Source organism: Podarcis filfolensis (assembly GCF_964270895.1).
Source record: "Podarcis filfolensis genome assembly, chromosome: 18".
NCBI lineage: Eukaryota > Metazoa > Chordata > Lepidosauria > Squamata > Lacertidae > Podarcis > Podarcis filfolensis.
In genome coordinates, this window is record NC_139622.1 from 12730663 (window position 1) to 12750277 (window position 19615).

Genomic DNA, 19615 nt, shown 5'->3' on the forward strand with positions numbered 1-19615 from the left:
TTCAACACATTCCACAGGACTTCCCTTTGTGCTGGAAATTTCACTCAAAGGCTTTTTTAATGGTTCATAATTCACATCATTTGGTGTGCAGCACATCTCGTGGCAACGGAGGCATAATTGGAGGGTGGCCCACTCTGTCCATCTCTTTCACCTGGACCCAGGGCTCAGACACGGCGGCGTGAGGAGGAACAAAGGCAGCGAGAGCCCAGATGCTCAGTCTCCTCCCTGGGAATCGCACTTTGGGAAAACAATGTCAAAGATCTCCTTGTAGTGCTCGACGAAATGCACTTCCAGTCCTTCCGTGATGAAGTCCGCAAGGTCGCAGTAGTCCTTCTTGTTCTCCAGAGGCAGGATCATGCAGGAGACCCCGGCTCGCTTGGCCTAGGAGGGCATGGAGAAAGGCACGGTTAATGGGAATTGAGCAAAAAAACATTTACACCGCTTGGTTGGAGGAAATAGCAATGACCCAAAAACTCAGAGCGGTTTGCAAGAGAATAAAATCAAGGCAAGTTTACAGTGGTACCTTGGTTTAAGAACAGCTTAGATTAAGAAGGCTGCCTTGTGAACTTTGCCTTGGAAGCAGAATATGTTCCGCTTCCTGTTGAGTGTAAATTGAGCCCCCCGCTGCTATGGGAAAGCACACCTTAGTTTAAGAATGGAATTCCAGAACAGATTAAGTTCGTAAACCAAGGTACAACTATTTTAAACACACTGAAAAGTAATCAAAATTGACAACCAGGTTAAAACACACATTTTAATCTGAAAAATGGGGCAGGGCAGGTCTCAGGGTGGTTCACAGAATAAAATCAAGATACAGAACCACAAAATACCTAATAAAAAAACAACAACAACCCAATAGCAACCCCCCCAAACCACATTTTAAAAGGGCATTGGATAGCTCATTCGGTACGGAGCTTGAGACTCTTAATCTCGGGGCTGTGGGTTTGAGCCCCACGTTGGGCAAAGAGAGTCCTGCATTGCAAGGGGTTGGGCTGGATGAGCCTTGGGGTCCCTTCCCAACGCTACCATTCTTTGGGATAAGAAATGGTAGCCTAATAGAGAAATGCTACAGGTACGCAGAATGGAGAACGGTTGGCAGAGTTGGTGAGCAGGATCAATCCCCGATCCCTGCCTGGAAGACGTGCTGCAGTTCTGCTCCCCGACTTACCGCAATGGTCTTCTCCTTGATTCCTCCGACGGGAAGGATCTTTCCTGTCAGAGACACCTCCCCGGTCATGGCCACGTTCTGCCTCGCAGGCTGCCCCATCGCCAGGGACAGCAAGGCCGTCACGATCGTGCACCCGGCGCTGGGCCCGTCCTTTGGGGTGGCTCCCTACGCACAGAGAGAGAGGGAGAGGCAAGGCTCAGTCTGCGCAGATCAGAGACCAGGAACTCCCACCCAGTAATAATAATGATGGAAAGGGAAGGGGAATCTCGCCACTTTCAAACTAAGAGTGGTGCAAGCTCTAGTTATCTCCCGCTTGGACTACTGCAATGCGCTCTATGTGGGGCTGCCTTTGAAGGTGACCCGGAAACTACAACTAATCCAGAATGCGGCAGTAGGAGTGGGGACTGGGAGTGGAGACCACATAACACCGGTCTTGAAAGACCTACATTGGCTCCCAGGACATTTCCAAGCACAATTCGAAGTGTTGGTGCTGACCTTGAAAGCCCTGAATGGCCCAGTAGACCTGAAGGAGAGTCTCCACCCCGGACACCGGGGTCCCTCTCCCGAGGGTCTTCTGGCAGTTCCCTCCCTACAGGGAACCAGGCAGAGGGTCTTCTTGGTGGTGGCACCCTCCCATCAGATGTCAAGGAAATAAACAACTATCTGACTTTTAGAAGACACCCGAAGGCAGATGCCCTGTTTAGGGAAGTTTTTAATGACTGATGTTTTATTGCATTTTTAATCTCTTGTTGGAAGCCGCCCAGAGTGGCTGGGGAAACCCAGGCAGATGAGTGGGGTATAAATAATAAATTATTTTTATTAATTTCCTGACTGAAAAGCTTGAGAGAGCAAAAAACAACCACCTCGGCGCCACCAGCAAAAAGTGCTCTGTGAGGACTAGAAAGCTTAGTGACTGTTTGTTTGGGGTGGGAGAAAGAGGAAGAGGGGCCCCTGCCCAGCGCCCCCGTCCTGCCTCGTTCCTACCTCTGGGACGTGCAGGTGGAGGTGAGATGTCACCAGGAAGTCGTTGCCAGGATCCCTTTCCATCAGGAAGGCCCGGGCGAAGGTGTAGGCGATCTTGGCGCTCTCCTTCATGACGTCGCCCAGCTGCCCGGTGACCTCCAGGGAGCCCTCCTTGCTGTCTCGGTCCTTGGGGCGGCGGAGGGAGGTCTCGACAAACAAGGTGGAGCCGCCTGGGAGGGAAAAGGGGGCGAGACATTCAGTGGGACCTTCGTTCCCAAACGCCAAAAACCCAGAAGGAAGAGCTGGGGGCCCAACCAGAGGGGCCAGTCGCGCCTTGAAACCTCCAGCGCCCCAGATATAACGCCACCTCTTTCAGGAATACAATGGGACCGAAAATTTGGAAGTAAGAGCTCCATTTTCCAGAAGCCGGACGTCCAATGCGGCTGTCGACTATTATTTCTGGGGCGCCTGCACCAATCAGAAGCCGCGCCTCAGTTTCCAAACATTTCAGAAGTCAAACAGATTTCTGGAACGGATTAGGTTTGGCCAGGGGTCAGCAGCCGTTTTCAGCAGGGGCCAGTCCACCGTCTCTCAGACCTTGTGGGGGGCCGGACTATATTTTTTTGGGGGGGAAATGAACGAATTCCTATGTCCCACAAATAACCCAGAGATGCGTTTTAAATAAAAGCACACATTCTACTCATGTAAAAACATGCTGATTCCAGGACTGTCCGCAGGCCGGATTGAGAAGGCGATTGGGCCGCATCTGGCCCCCAGGCCTTAGTTTGCCTACCCATGTTTTAGAAGAATAAAGAATGTAAAAAAACGTCTTTATTTTGTGTTTTTGTTTTTGAGGCATTTCCAGTTAATTTGTTTTTGTGACTGTGTGGAACCCAGTTTAGCTACTGATTGATTGATTATGCAACTGCGGAAATGGATAAAAGCCCCCCATCCAAACAAAGACTGTCATCAGTGCAGCTAAGAAAAAAGTTTAATCTTCATTTTATCATCTACAATACTGTCTTATTTATTTTATAGTACAGTACATTGATTCTTGCTTTCGTTTTATGGCTCAATGCTATGGAGCCATAAAAGTATGGAACGGAGTAATCTGTTTTGCATTCCTTTCTATGGTAAAGCGTGCCTTGGTTTTGGAACAAACTTCCTGGTTTTCAGCGTTTGAGAACCATGGTACCACGGTAGTGGGAATTATATTTTAATATTGACATTGATATGATGAGGCTATAATTGGATTATTGTAAGTGAAAACTAATAAAAAAATGTATCCAAAGAGAGAAAAGGCGTTTCCGAGTCTCACCCATGGCGGTCCAGGCCAGCCCCATCACCACCCCAGGGGGGGTCACGTCGTACATCCGGTCCACCGTGAAGATGGGCTTCCCAACAAAATCCTGGAGATTTTCTGGCGTCACCTCCACCTTCTCCGCCTCCCCGCTGACAATCTTGTACGCCGATTTCCGCAGCACCTGAGCGAGCAAATGGGATGGGGGTTGCAGCCCTGGTTTTGGGAGGTGAGGGGCGACACAATGCCTCAGTTCTCCCCCCTTCCCCACCAGCCAAAGGGGGGGTCCCCTCTCACCTTCTCCACTTGCTTCTGCAAGTTCCTGACCCCGCTCTCCCGGCAGTACTGCTTAATGAGGACGGTCAGTACGTCCGGCGTGATGCTGGTCTTGGCCTCGTCCAGGCCGCACAGGACCCTGGCCTGGGGCACCAGGTACCTCTGGGGGAGGGAAAGAGAGATGGGGTCAGCCCCCCCCCACAAATGACACAAAACCCTGTACAGTGGTACCTCGGGTTACATACGGTTCAGGTTACAGACTCCGCTAACCCAGAAATAGTGCTTCAGGTTAAGAACTTTGCTTCAGGATGAGAACAGAAATCGTGCTCCGGCAGCCATTAGCTAAAGTGGTGCTTCAGGTTAAGAACACTTTCAGGTTAAGAAAGGACCTCCAGAACAAATTAAGTACTTAACCTGAGGTACCACTGTATAACACACCGTATGTTTCGTGTATAACACGCCCCTGTGTATAGGACGCCCCCTATTTTGTGGGACTTGAAATTTAGAAAATTTGGGGGGTGATTGCCCACAGTTTTGGAGCTTTTTTTGGGGGGGGAGGCAGAAAATTGCTCACCCAACTGCCCAACACTGCATAAGTCAACGGTCGCTTGCCGCTGCCAATCTCCCACTCACAGAATCCCCCGCCCCCCCTCTGCACTACCGATGTATAAGACAGACACAATTTTTTGACATTGATTTATCAGAAAAATAACTCGGCTTCTACACAGAAAAGTATGGTCTATGTCATAAAGGAACGCCCAATCATATAAACAGCGCCTGGGGGATCTGGTCCTCAATGAAACCTCATTTTTCCTCCATCCCAGAGTGAGTTGTGCTGAATGGCCAGACTCTAGGGCTGTTTCCCCCCCCCCCCCCCCCGAAGATTCCTACATTGCAGGGGTTAGACTAGATGGGCCCTGGGGGTCCCTTCCAATTCTCTATAGAAGCCCAATTCTTAGGAGCAGCTCACCTCCCGCCCTCTTCTGTGGGTCTCGCAAAAAGCTAAACCCAGAGGCCGACTTAAGCCTGGCGCCTGCTAAAAAGGCCATTTCACTCCCTAAACCCATCGCAGATGAAACAGCCTTTCTGCAGGAGCTGGGCTCATTCATTTTAATAAAAAAAACACCTATCTTCTGTCTGTTGCTCTTTTAAAAAAGGGCATTTCGCTCCTTGTTCTCCCTAAACACATTGCAGACGAAACTGCCTTTCCGCAAGAGCCAAGCTCATTCATTTTAAGCAAATGACAAGACGAGGCCCTGCGAGACCAGGGTTCGAATCCCCCTGCCGCTTGGCCGGGGCTTTGGGGGTTTGAGAGGCGCAGACCGAGGTCCAGGGGGGCGCTAGGGGGCTGCCAGGCCCAAGGCTCACCTCTGCGATGGCCAGCTTCTCCTGCGCCACGTAGCCCGAAATGTTGATCATCTCCATCCTGTCCCGCAGGGGCTCTGGGATCGTCTCCGTCACGTTGGCCGTGCAAATGAAGAGCACCTGGGGGGGGGGGCACACGAGGCAGAGAACGCGGTTGGGCCTGGGCACCTGGGCAGCCCCACAAAGCCAGACCAGAGCCACTCTGGCCTTGTGGGCACAGAGAAGCGGCGCTCAGTCCTGGACGCTTTGCGATTCACATGCAGGAAAAGGGGCAGAGATAGGAGTTGTGTGAAAAGGAAGGGTGTTTAGGGAACGATATAGGAACAGATTAAAAAAATAGTGAGCCCACCAAAAATAACAACTTTTCTGCTACAGATTACAGGGACAGAAATTCAAAAAATATATATGGTTAAGTTGCTAATGTATGTATTCCAGAAAACAAAAAAGTTCGAACCAGAGAAGAATGGAGAACCAAAATTACGGACGATGTCAACTCTGAGAGCCAAAATAAGAAAATCAAATGACAATTTTCTTTCTCTTTTTTGGGGAAAAAATTATTCAGATTATTTGAAGAAATACAACATGAAGCATCTGTGAGCAGGACTGGAACAGGAAAATTTAGAGACGGTGGTGTTACGATTTTGACATAAGAAGAGGGAAGATGGGCTGCGACAAATGTGGGGAGGGTTAAGAAAAACGTCGCGGGGGGATAGGTGGGAAATCGGTAATTTAAAGGATTTTTGAAAAAAAAATGTAGTGGAATTTCTGGAAATTGGGTAAAACGTTTTAAAAAGACGAAAAGCAGCATACAGAAATATGATCAGTCCACCCCAACTCCCCTCACCACAGATGTTCTCCAGCCTTGTGATGGCGAATCAGTAACCCCCAAGGAGTTTCTGGATCCCGGGCTCCCTCCCCGCTAACCACTGGTCCTGCTGCCCCCCCCCCACCGCCAAGGGTCCAGGGAGCCCAGCCGCGCGAGAGAGAGCGGAGGGAGGGAAGGTACCTTGGAGAGGTCGACCGGGACATCCAGGTAGTGGTCCAGGAAGTTGGCGTTCTGCTCTGGGTCCAGCAGCTCGAGGAGGGCGGAGGAAGGGTCCCCCTGGTAGCCCCTGCCAATCTTGTCCACCTGCGGCACAGGAGCCGCGTCAGTGCCAGGGAGGAGAGGGCCCCCCAAGGGCACTGACGCGAGAGCGGGGCCTTTTCTGTGGCGGCTCTGCGTTTGTGGAACGCTTTCCCAGAGAGGCTCGCCTGGCGCCTTCATTTCACTAGAGAAAACTCTTCCTCTTCAACCAGGCCTTGAGCTGACCAGCATCCTATATATACCCTTTAAAATGTGTTGGTGGGGAGGGGGCGTTACAGTTTTGTGGGGAGGTTTTTTGCGGTTCTTCTTGTTTCCGTTACGTAACTTGGGTTACGTTATGTTGTGAGCTGCCCTCAGATATAGGGCGGAATACAAATCAATCAATCAGAGAAGAGAATAATGATAATTTCTTATTTATACCCCACCCATCTGGCTGGGTTTCCCCAGCCACTCTGGGCGGCTCCCAACAGAATATTAAAAACATGATAAAACATCAGACATTAAAAACTTCCCTAAACAGGGCTGCCTTCAGATGTCTTCTAAATGTCAGTTAGTTGTTTATTTCCTTGGCATCTGACGGGAGGGCGTTCCACAGGGCGGGCGCCACCACCGAGAAGGCCCTCTGCCTGCTTCCCTGTAACCTCACTTCTCACACGGAGGGAACTGCCAGAAGGCCCTCGGGAGAGGGACCCCGGTGTCCGGGCTGAACAATGGGGGCAGCATACAAATAATAATAATAATAATAGTTTATTATTTATACCCCGCCCATCTGTCTGGGTTTCCCCAGCCACTCTGGGCGGCTTCCAACAAACAATCCAAATTACACACCAAAAATCATTCATTAAAAACCTCCTGACAAATCAATCAATCAATCAATCAATCAATGAGCAAGACCCCGTTACCTCGTCGATCAGAATGAGGGGGTTCTCCGTCTTGGTCTTCTTCAGGCACTGGATGATCTTTCCTGGCATGGCGCCCACGTACGTCCGCCTGCGTGAGAAGCACAGGACCGCAGAGTTGGAACCAGGGAGCCCCAGGGCCTCATCCAGTCCACCCAACTAAAGCGGTTGCAGCCGACGGCCCCCCCACCTGTGCCCTTTGATCTCGGCCACGTCCGTCATCCCTCCGACACTGAAGCGGAAATACTCGCGGTTCAAGGCCCGGGCGATGGAGCGGGCGATGCTGGTCTTGCCCACGCCGGGGGGGCCAAAGAAGCAGAGGATTTTGCCCTGAGTGGAGCCTCGCAGCTGGCTGACTGCAATGAATTCCTGGGCAGCGGGGGGGCGGGGGGGACAGAAAGACAGTAAAGAAAACAAGTTTATTTCCAGTTGTTGTTATCATATACTTCTTATTAGTTTTCAATTATTAATATGCTTTAACGGAAAATAAAAACACATAAATATGTATGTGTGTGTATATATAATTGTAACTGCACAAGGTAAAATAAAACGTGGAAAAGGGGGGTGGATAGTACCCATATACAATACAATTTTAAAAACCCAGAACTTTGCTATTGTAGTTGCCCTATATTTAACCTAAAACAAGTGCTTGTAAAAACGAGTTCCAAATATCATTAAAAGTTTGTCTACGTTCTGCTTGTTCTGGGAAATGCCCTGAGACCTCTGGGTATGGCATATAAATTCAAATAATAATAATAATAATATGCTAATACCCCATTTGTTCAAGAGTTGCGAGTTTTTGTACATGCCTTCTGTCTATCACTCTTAAAAAAAAAGAAAGGGAGCAAACCATGGTTCATACCTAACCACAGTTCAGTGCTTGGGGAAAACATGGCCTGTGTTTCCACCCCGCCTCGGAGGCGCAGAGTGTGCCCAGCTCCATCTGGCAATCAGGCTAAGACCCTCCCTGCCCGCAGACTGTCTCTCCAGAGTGGTGCATGCTCTGGTTATCTCATGCTTGGACTACTGCAATGCGCTCTACGTGGGGCCACCTTGGAAGGTGACACGGAAACTGCAATTAATCCAGAATGCGGCAGCCAGACTGGGGACTGGGAGCGGCCGCCGGGACCACATAACACCGGTTCTGAGAGATCTGCATTGGCTTCCAGTGCTTTTCTGAGCACAATTCAAAGTGTTGGTGTTTACCTTTAAAGCCCTAAATGGCCTCGGTCCTGTATACCTGAAGGAGCGTCTCCACCCCCATCATTCTGCCTGGACACTGAGGTCCAGCGCCGAGGGCCTTCTGGCGGTTCCCTCATTGTGAGAAGTGAGGTTACAGGGAACCAGACAGAAGGCCTTCTCGGTGGTGGCGCCCGCCCTGTGGAACACCCTCCCTTCAGATGTGAAGGAAATATGTAGCTATCCTATCTTCAAAAAACATCTGAAGGCAGCTCTGTTTAGGGACGTTTTTAACATTTAACGCTGTATTGTTTTTAATACTTGATTGGGAGCCGCCCAGAGTGGCTGGGGAAACTCAGCCAGATGGGCGGGGTATAAATAAATTATTATTATTATTATTATTATTATTATTATTATTATTATTATTATTACCAGAACCCTCTTCTTGACGTCCTCCATGCCGTAGTGGTCCTCTTCCAAGACGGCCTGGGCCCTGGCCAGCTCCAGGTTCTCCTCACTGCATTTTCCCCATGGGATGGAGGTCAGCCAGTCCAGGTAGTTCCGCGTGACGCTGGGGGGAGAGGCGGCCGCGTCACAACAGGAAGTCCCTCCCCCCCGATGCCGCTGGCTTCCGGCTCACTCCCCCGCCCGACTCACTTGAACTCGGACGAGTGGTTGTCCAGCAGCCCCAGCTTGTTCAGCTCCTCGTCGATGACCTCCATGACGTGCTGGGGGACCACCAGGTCCTTCAGCCGCTCCCGGAACTTCTCCTCGATGGCGTCCTTGTCCTCCTTCTCCAAGCCCAGCTCCTTCTTGATGATCTTCAGCTGTTCGTGCAAGAGGTACTTGCGGTGCGTCTGCTTGATCTTCTCCTCCACCTGACGGAGGGGAGACAGGGGAGACGGCGGAGGGGTGTGGGTGGGAGTAGGCTGCCCTGTCCTGAATGGGGCAACTGGGCCCCCAAAGGACCAGATGCGCAGCCTGGGGGCATTTTGGACTCACAGCTGTCCATGGAGGCGCAGGTCAGTTCTGTGTCCAGGGCAGCTCCATCTGGGACGCAGGATGAGACCCTCCCTGCCCGCAGACTGTCTCTCCAGAGTGGTGCATGCTCTGGTTATCTCCCGCTTGGACTACTGCCATGCGCTCTCCGTGGGGCTACCTTGGAAGGTGACCAGGAAACTGCAGCTAATCCAGAATGTGGCAGCCAGACTGGGGACTGGGAGTGGAGACCATGTTACACTGGTCCTGAAAGACCTGCATTGGCTCCCAGGACGTTTCCAGGCACAATTCAAAGGGTTGGTGCTGACCTTGAAAGCCCCAAACAGCCCAGTATCCCTGAAGGAGCATCTCCACTCCGGACACCAGTCTCTCTCTCCCGAGAGCCTTCTGGCGGTTCCCTCCCTGCGAGAAGTGAGGTTGCAGAGAACCAGGCAGAGGGCTTTCTCGGTGGTGGCGCCTGCCCTGTGGAACGCCCTCCCGTCAGATGTCAAGGAGAGAAACAACTATCTGACTTTTAGAAGACATCTGGAAAATGTTCCCTGCTTAGGGACATTTTTAATGACTGATGTTTTAATGTATTTTTAATCTTTTGTTGGGAGCTGCCCAGAGCGGCTGAGGAAACCCATCCAGATGGGCAGGGTAGAAATAATAAATTATTATTATTATATTATGTCATCATTATTATTGCCCTGTTCTCCCACAAAATACCTCCAAGGAGACCTTCTGCTCACCTCCCGCCCAAGACGTTGCTGGAGTTTGCTGAGTTCATACTCTTTCTTCAGCAGAGAGAGGGCTTTGTAGAGGCGCTTGGGAATCTAGGAGGAAAGGAAAGAAATCCCCATGTGTGTCTTTTCGGGGGGCCAGAGAGCCTTGGGGTTCAGGGGAGGGCGAGTCACGTCCAAGAATTCTTGATTCGTATTTTTCTAGCCCGCCTTTCTCCCAAAGTTCAAGGAGGCGCCCGACATTTTTAACACATCATTATAAAATGAAATCGTTACTAGTTAAAAAAACAATAGTTTGAATGAATCACAAGCACATCCGGATCCTTGTTATAGCAGTCCTCTGCTTTATATGAAATTAATTATCTTTGCAAAACAACAGTGCCGTGCATCTGGAGCCAGGAATCAAAACAGCAGCCCAAGTGGCCAGCATCGCCTGCACCTAAGTTTCCAAAGACCTGCCTTGACATATTTCCCGCCTGGAAAAATATTGGGGGGGGGGGAAGTACCGAAGCGGTTTTTACCAACACCCCCCGATGTGGCTGCCACAGAGGAAAGGTGCGACAGAAGTAACCAAACAACTAAACCCCTGTGTTGCAAACAATTATCAGTAATTTCCAAGGCAACACAATATCCAAGTACAACAATGCAGTATCAATATAAACTCTTTATATACTCTATAACATCAATATAAATAAAACCAAAAGTACATACCCCATCTACATGGTGAATGGGATTGTATAACAACAATATCTACGGAGCAGTGGTCATAAAGTTCTGTAACGACTGCTACTGACTGCATGTTGCCAGAAACCTAAAAAGCCGACCCCAGGTGGGGCTCATCACCAGGAGATTGAGCTTAAAGATACAGCACAGTTTAACAGCCAGAATGTAAAGAATCAAATAAAACAACTGAGATCCAATTCAGAATTAAGTCCTCCTGGATTAATGGTTTTGAACATAGAGATAAACTGAGATTCTTGCTGACGTAAGCGTCTTTCATAATCTTGTCTAATACTTATGGCTTTCTGATTCACCCACAATACCGTGAATAATAAATCCAAATTGCCTCTGTTCATGCATTCATAATGCCAGTTTGGAGGCGCCACTTTTGGTTTTATTTCGTATTTCATACTGAATTGTCAATATAGTACATGCAGGTCATCGTTTCAATAGTTCATTTGCAGTTTATGAAGCATGTCTGTATCCTTCTGCTGTGGGTATATCCAGAAACAGTGGGCATATCTGGAATCACTGTTCACTACCTCTGTTTGCGGACCACTTCAGCAGCGACGGACGTCATAAAACAAAGCTTTACGGCTTGTTTTCACCAGATAAGAATCTGACCCACTGCTTCTTTCAGAGACTTGCACAGTCTACAAAGACTTTCAGAGACTGATAAGACTTACTTTCAGAGATTTATGAGATTCTGCTTATTTGGTTTTCCATATTGTTCAATGTTCCGTATAGATTATATAAAGAGTTTATATTGATATTGCATTGTTGTACTTGGTCATCGTGTTGCCTTGGAAATTACAGAGGAAAGGTGCTCAGCCGAGGCCCTCAGCACCCGGCATGTTCATCTAGAGCAGGAACGTCCAGCTCTCTAGGGACTGCAATCGACTCCCAGGATAATAAAACTGGTAGTGATCCACCCACTGTCACTGCCTAAAGTTGTTGGGCTTTATGAGGAGAGGACTGCGAAGAATTGTTAAGCTTCTGTTGGGAGGAGTGGCAAGAGTTGTTCAGCTTTTTCGGGGGGGGATGCTGAAAATCGCTCACCCCACAGCCCACCGCCGCAGAGAATACAGACTTTCACAGGGGTGATGGGACGTTGTCCCTCCCCACTTACGTTTGTTTCTTCCAGGATGTCCTGCAGCTCGTGGGACTCGGCCCCCGTCAGCGCGGCCCCCATGTCGCTCAGGTAGATGGGGTTGTCGACGACCCTCTGCCCCGCCTGCATCATCTGAAGAACAGACTCCCTGCGAGGACGGACAAAACCGCAAGTCAGAAGAGCAGGGCTGCCTCTTTCCCGCAAGAGTCCTTCGTTCCCAGAAAAAAGACTGGCATCTTTCCGTGCATGGGCAGCTTTTGGGTTCGACTGAGATGTTTAGTACGAAGGAACCTTTCGTCGTATGTGGTGCAATTGCAAAATGATAAAGGAATTCTGGGAAATGATATATAATGAATTGGAAAAAAATGTTCAAAGTAACTTTACTTGGTTCTCGAATTTAATCCGTTCCGGAAGTCTGTTCCAAAACCAAGGAGCGTTTTCCCATAGAAAGGAATGCAAAATGGATTAATCCATTCCAGACGTTTAAAAACAAGCCCTAAGACAGCAATTTAACATGGATTTTACTATCTAACGAAACCATTGATCCATAAAACAAAAGCAAGAATCAATGTACTGTAGTATAAAATAAATAAGGCGGGATTGTAGTTGACAGAAATTAAAATTCTTATTTTTTCCTTACGTCGACTGATGATGGTCATTGGATGGGGGGCTTTTATCCATTTCCGCAGCCACACAATCAATCAATTAGTAGCTGAACTGGGTTCCGCACAGTCACAAAAAACAAGTCACAAAAGTGGAGTGACAAGCCACAGTCACGAGTCCCATAAAATGAAGAACAAGTCACAATAAGAAAAGAAAAAAAAGAAAAAGCCACACAACAAAAACACAAAAAAATAGCAAATAGCAAAGCTCTAAATATCACTTTGGTTTTGGAACAGACTTCCGGAACGGATTAAGTTTGCATATTGACCTGCTAAGGCTGACCAGGTAATTGGAAGTGTACTGGACCCAAGGTTAGTTTTGCCAGCAAAACTCCCAATAGGTTATGAACTCCATATACGAAACCAAGACTCATTTGTTCCATTCCTAAATCCCTCACCCACCCTCTGCCCCAGGGCATGTGGCAATGGTAAAAAAAATACACAGTTCTGAAAGAAGTGAGATGGTTCCAGCAAGAAAAATGCAAAAAAAATATTTAGATCCTCAGGAATCTGAATGTTTACAGACCGTTCGACAGTTGAAAATGGTTCCAAGGGAGAATAAGACTGGGAGAAGCTTGCTATTCAGTTTGCGGTTGGCTTTCCAAGGCAGCTCCTTCAAATGCGGGGTTGCATGAAGGGCCTGTACGGCCACTGCCTGGGGAGGGGGGCACGTGAGGGGCGAGGCAGGACTGGGGGGCAAAGAGGGCATCGCAAAAGGCTTCTCCGAACCCACCTGTACAGCGGGTTCAGCGCAATGATGTCCCGGATGGTCTTGACGATTTCGGCCGTCAGGGCCTGCGAAGGAAGACAGCGAGAGGGGCGGTTGGAGGGTGGGAAGGGAGAGAGACACCCCCGAGGAACGAACCTCCATTTCCACTCCCCAGGCGGCCCTGGCGCCTCGCGGCCCCCGCCCAGGAATAGCAGCGTGACCTTTGTCGCCTTGCCAACTCCTGCCAGATCACGCACCTTGACCTCTTCCGTGACCTGGAACTCCTCGTGGGCCACGTTGTCCACTTCCACCATGAGGACCTCCCCCGGGGAGGCTTCTAGGGGCTCCAGCACCACGTCCCCCACGGCCTCCGCCGCCTCGCCTGCCTCCCTCTTCGACCGCTTCTGCTTCCGGCGGGTCTTTGGCTTGCTCTCCTCGGCCGCCTCTTCGGGGTCCACCTCCAGCTGCTTGTTGATCCGGATCCTGCAGGACCAGAGAGGGGAGATGGGGTCAGTAAAGGGATCCCCATTCTCTCTCATATATATATCTATATATCTATATATCTATATATCTATATATCTATATAGACACACACACACACACACACACACACACACAAAGTCTCCAGGCATGTGTCTGAGCACAAGTCAAAGTGTTGGTGCTGATTTTTAAAGTCCTGTATGCCTGAAGGAGTGTCTCCACCCCCATTGTTCAGCCTGGACATGGAGGTCCAATAGAAAAAAGACAGTCACAGAACTGAAAAATTGCCCAATACAAATAAAATACCGTGGCACGGCTGGGGGGGGGATTTGCCTTGGGGCCAATTACTGCCTGTCTCCGCCTAACTCGGCTCGCAGGGTTCTTAGGAGAGAATGGGATGTCTGAAAAGTTTTACACAGGCGAACTAATGCCAGTTTGCTGGAAGAAGCAAAGATCACCCATGTCAAAGCGATGATTCTTCAGTATCAGCTTTGTTGGACTGGTCATGTTGTGCAGATGCCTGATTATTGTCTTCCAAAGCAATTACTCCATTCCAAACTTAAAAATGGAATGAGTAATGTTGGTGGTCAGCAAAAGAGGCTCAAAGACTGCCTCTAGGCAAAATTTTAAAAATGTAGTATAAACTCAGACAACTGGGAAACACTGGCCTGCAAGTGCTCCAGTTGGAGAGCAGCCTTCCCCAAAGGTGTCGTGGGCTTTGAAGACACTCGAACTCAGGACGCAAGGGAGAAATGTGCTAAGAGGAAGGCACGCTTGGCAAACCCTCACCTTGATCGACTCCCGCCCAGAAACCAATGTCCCCACTGTGGAAGGATGTGGGGATCCAGAATTGGCCTCCACAGTCACTTACAGACTCACTGTTTAAACTGTGTTTATGGAAGACAATCTTAGTCAGCTACGAGGGAAAGAAGAAGAAGAAGAAGAAGAAGAGGAAGGAGGAGAAGGAGAGGAGGAGAAAGGGCAGAATGGAGCAAAGCTATCACTCCCCAATCGCAAGCGCTCATCATCCAGTTTGCATCTTTCTCATTTGCCGCTTCCTTCCACAACCTTCCCCTTTGCCGGTGGGGAGGCCAATGAGGAAGGACAAGGGGGGGCTTGGGGGGGGGGCTTTACCTCCGGTGCCCCATGACGATCATCCTCAGCCGGTCCCCCAGGTCCTGCATCTCGTGAATCTGCACGAAGGTTCCCATCTGGTAGATCTCGTCCAGGTTCTCCACCACGTCCGACTCGTTGCTGGAGATCCAAGCAGATGATCAGAATGGCAGGCAGAGAGAGATTTATTTTATGGGGGGGGGGAGACAGTGGCTCTCCAGGGCTGCAGGCTCAGAGGTCCTTCCCAGCCCTACTTGTAGAATCCCCTGCAGGACGGACCCCAAGACCTTCTGCATTCAAAGCAAGTGATCCGCTCCCGGGCTGCAGACCCCCCCCCCTTAACTGAAGAAAGGTGGAACATTAAATGCAGAGGGGGGGGGGGAGATGCAAAACTGCACTTGGCCTTTGGAGCACAATATATGGGTGGCGTTTCTCGCGTGGGACCCCAGGAATGACTGGGGCGAAAGCTCTGGGCTCACCTGTCGTCCTTTTTGAGGAAGACGCCAGCGTACGGTTGGGCAAGGCTGACTTTCCTCCGCAGCAACTCAACCAACTTCTTGTTTTTCACCTAAAAGGTTCAATTATTATTATTATTGAAATTATTAATGAATTACTAACCCTTCACCCTAAGGTTCTGGAGTGGGTTACATCAATTAAAATGCAACACTAAGAACAGTTTAAAACACCTTGCAGTCACAGGAGGAAGGTGGGTCCTAAAAAAATATACATCTCAAGTGTTCGAAGCCAAGGCAAGGACGCGTGTCAGTCAATTAAGGCAAGCCTAGGAGAGTCTGGCAAAGAGGGGAGAACTGCAACCTCCAAGTTGCAGCTTTTCTTGGAACAAAGCCCGTTTGCTAGGGGGTCAGCCCCAATGAATGAATGAAACCTTCATTGCTAAAGCTATAAGCCGTCGCAATGGGTCACAATGTGGTTAAACATTTTTTTTTTAAAAAACCCCACCTTAGACTGAGTTTCAGCACACATGAAAAACTTGAAAAGAATTCTTATTTCCTGATAATAGCCTTTGGACTATAATGTAACTTAAACAGAAAACTATCTTTAGAAAGATTTTTCCTCCCAAAGCATTTTATTTTAAAAATCTGATTTAAATTTTAAAAGTCTGATTTAAAAAATAAATAAATCTGATTTATTTAGTTATTTTTTAAAAAATCATTGATTTTTATCCACCCTGACTAGAATTAAGGTTTCCTCCTTGTATTTTGAGTAGAAATCAGTTGAACGATGGCCGCAAGAAGGTTGTACAAGGCCCCTGATGAACATTCAGCCCTCTCTCTCAGTTCTGCCCTTCCATACCAGCATTTATAAAATGTGAGATGTCACATCTATCACAGTCCAAGGAAACAAGAGGTGCTGAACTGCGGCTTCTGCCCAAACAAGAGCAGCCCCCACCTCTCTCCCCCCAGTCTGTCTACCAAACAAATCCTTGAAAAGGTAGCCTTGGCAAGCGCTGGGCCTCTCAAGGGAAAAGCAATTCAAAGGGCAGAGTGTCTAATTTGAGTTCTGGACAACACCAAGGCCAGAAGCACCGTCCCTGCCAGCAAATCGCAGCATCACACAATAGCAGAATTGGGAAGGATCCAAAAAGCCATTCAGCTGGAACTCCAGCGAAAGAACAGCTGAGAGTTCGAAGCAAAGGAGCTGTGCTTCTATTTTCTTGAAATGAGCAGCAAAGGAGGAGATGATGAAATGCAGTGAAATCTCAGCAGACGGCCGGTTTATGAGTCACATCCTCAAAGTCCAGGGATTGTGTGTGTGTGTGTGTGTGTGTGTGTGTGTGCAGCCTCTCCTCCCCTCTCCCACACCAGAGCAGGAAGATAAGAACAACAATAATATAACCATTACAATAATAAAATAATATTGTTTGTTTGCATCCTTCCCCCCCCCCCCCTTATAAGAATCCTAAGGTCTCAAATGCAGAATAAAACGTTCATAAATGTACCAGGCAAACACATAAGTATATAAACCACGTGTACAGGAGAGCAACTCTCCCAAGTTGACCTCAATTATTTCTCTGCAAGGAGGAAGGAAATGGGAACAATAATAATTGTCTTTCAATTTGGACTGTAGGGGCTTACACCTCCCTTTCAAAATACAGTCTGGCAAGTATCTGTTAAGCTGAGCAAACTACCAAGATGCGCAAGAGATTCAGGAACTACTGACCATCTCCAAGGAATGGCCAGGCTGCCCAGAAAATTCAAGTGAGTAAGGCAAAATTACCATTATTACAAAAGTCTGGGATTACAGGCCAGACCTCTCTCCCTTGCAGCAGGTGCTTCTAATCTCAGCTCGTTACGCACAGTGAAAACACCAGATCAAAAACTTATTCTGACTTTTGTCTTCTGGGTTTCTGTGAGAGACAGAATAAAATCAGGAATTCTAATGAGTCAAATAAGTATTTGATCTGGTATCTTCACTGTATGTAACGAGCTGAGATTAGAAGCACCTGCTGTAAGGGGGAGATCTTTCCTGTAATCCCAGCTCGTTACAGTACCAAACGACACCTGTTGACAGAAGCAAGCAATCTGGTAGATTCCAAAATAGCCACCATGACCAAGACCAAAGAGCTGTCCAAGGATGTCAGGGACAAGATTGTAGACCCGCACGTACTTAATTCGTTCGGGAGGTCCGTTCTTAACCTGAAGCACTATTTCTGGGTTAGCGGAGTCTGTAACCTGAAGCGTATGTAACCTGAAGCATATGTAACCTGAAGCGTATGTAACCCGAGGTACCACTGTATTGTCGTGCAACCAGTCCATGCAGAATGTGGGCACCCTATATATAGAAAGGAGCAAAGCAGAGATACAGTGCTACCTCTGGTTACGTACTTAATTCGCTCGGGAGGTCCGTTCTTAATCTGAAGCACTATTTCTGGGTTAGCGGAGTCTGTAACCTGAAGCGTATATAACCCGAGGTGCCACTGTATTAAAAGCCAAAAACCTATTAAACATTAAAAGCTTCCCTGAACAGGCTTGCTTTTTTCCATGAGTAGAATGTGTCCTTTTATTGAAAATGCACCTCTGGGTTATTTGTGGGGCAGAGGAATCCGTTCATCCCCCCCCCAAATCTAGCCCGCCCCCCCCCCCGCTCCGAGACACTGCCCCCCCCCGCCGCAACAGCAATGCGTCTCTGGGTTATCTGTGGGGCACAGGAATCCGTTCACCCCCCCAGCCCCGAGACACCGCCCCCCCCCCGCCGCAAGAGCTTGCTTCCCCCCGATCCTACCTCGAGGATCTTGATGAATCGGGGGAAGACGGGGTTCCGGGCGACGGCGATGAGCGGCACGTGCGGGACCCTCTCGGGGACCATGAGGGGCGCCAGCGCCGTCACCGGCCCGCCGCCCGACTCCGCGCCCGAGCCGCCGTCCCCGGGGAGGCCGCCTCCTCCCTCGCCGCCCTCGCCGCCGCCTTCCAGGCCGCCGCCGCCGTCCGAGGAGGAGGGCGCGCCGTCCGAGGGGCCTCGCAGGAAGGAGAGCAGCCGCCGGGGAGGAGGCCGCGGAGCCGCCCCCGCCGGGGGAAGCCAGGCCCGCACGGACCCCGCCGCCGCCCAGGGCCGCGCCGCCGCCGGAGCCCGCCTCGGGTACAGCCGCCCCCGGCATCGCCACAGCAGGCGCAGCGGAGACGCCGCCGACATGGAGGCCGCCATCTTGGACGCCCGAGTGACGACAATGCCGCGCGACGGCGGAGGGAGAGGAGAGGGAGGGAGCGGGGCAGAGCGGCCCGTGACGAACTTCCGGGGGTGGAGGGAGGCCAGCGCCGCGGCCGCTGATTGGCCAGTTGCCTTTGCTTGGGCTTTGAATGGGGGAAAGGAAGGATTTGTGTATATTTGTGTGTTATATTACATTATTGCCTGATTTGATTTTACAGTTTATATATGTGTGCTATATATATTTATTATATTATATTATATTATAATATAATATAATATAATATAATATAATATAATATAATATAATATAATATAATATAATATAATATAATTATATTGTATTATATTATAGTTTTATTTTATTTTACAGTGCATATATATATATATACATGTGTATGTTGTGTTAATCATTTTATTTTACAGTGTATATATGTCTTTGTTTTATTTTACTGTACTTTATTTTACAGCGCATATGTGTTATATCATTTTATTTTACATACGCTTCAGGTTACAGACGCTTCAGGTTACAGACTCCGCTAACCCAGAAATAGTACCTCGGGTTAAGAACTTTGCTTCAGGATGAGAACAGAAATCGCGCGGCGGCAGCAGGAGGTTGCATTAGTGGTGCTTCAGGTTAAGAACGGACCTCCGGAACAAATTAAGTTCTTAACCCGAGGTACCACTGTACTTTATTTTGCAGTGTCTATGTATGTATTATATTATATCATATCATTTTACATAATTTTACAGTGTATATATGTGTGTTACATTATATCATTTTACTTTATTTCAGGCATGTGGTTCATGTCCTTTATTATTATTATTATTATTATTATTATTATTATTATTATTATTATTTATATACCGCCCTATACCCGAGGGTCTCATGGCAGTTCACGGAATAAAATCAAGATATAAAACCACAAAATACATAATAAAAATAAAAATGACAACCCAATAGCTCCCCCCCCAACCCCCAATTTATAAAAGGGCAACTGATATGAGCTTCAAACCAGTTAGGGACGATATATGAATATATCTCCCGACCCTAATGGGCACCAGCCTAGATAGCTTTAAAAGTGGATCAGAGGCGAAAACCATCGATGGCGCCAGTGACTCCGCTTTCAGAGGCAGCCGTGCTCCTGAATCCCAGTGTCTGGAATTTGCCAAAGAGGAGAGGGTCTTGTGTGCGAATCCTG

The 19615-nt window shown here is 48.7% G+C and overlaps 1 protein-coding gene across 1 annotated transcript; it reads right to left on the reverse strand.

The window, feature by feature from the left end:
* Positions 1-25: 25 nt before the first annotated feature.
* LONP1 (lon peptidase 1, mitochondrial) lies at positions 26-18417 on the reverse strand. The gene is made up of 18 exons (XM_083594440.1): positions 17994-18417; positions 15230-15318; positions 14772-14891; positions 13415-13640; positions 13182-13243; positions 11805-11934; positions 9965-10048; positions 8892-9112; positions 8667-8805; positions 7246-7424; positions 7059-7146; positions 6079-6201; positions 5076-5192; positions 3729-3869; positions 3450-3615; positions 2153-2361; positions 1169-1333; positions 26-381 (listed from the first exon to the last, which is right to left on the reverse strand). The coding sequence occupies exons 1-18, from the start codon at positions 18411-18413 to the stop codon at positions 214-216; spliced, it is 2847 nt and encodes a 948-aa protein (XP_083450566.1). The 5' UTR covers positions 18414-18417; the 3' UTR covers positions 26-213.
* Between the last annotated feature and the right edge of the window lie 1198 nt (positions 18418-19615).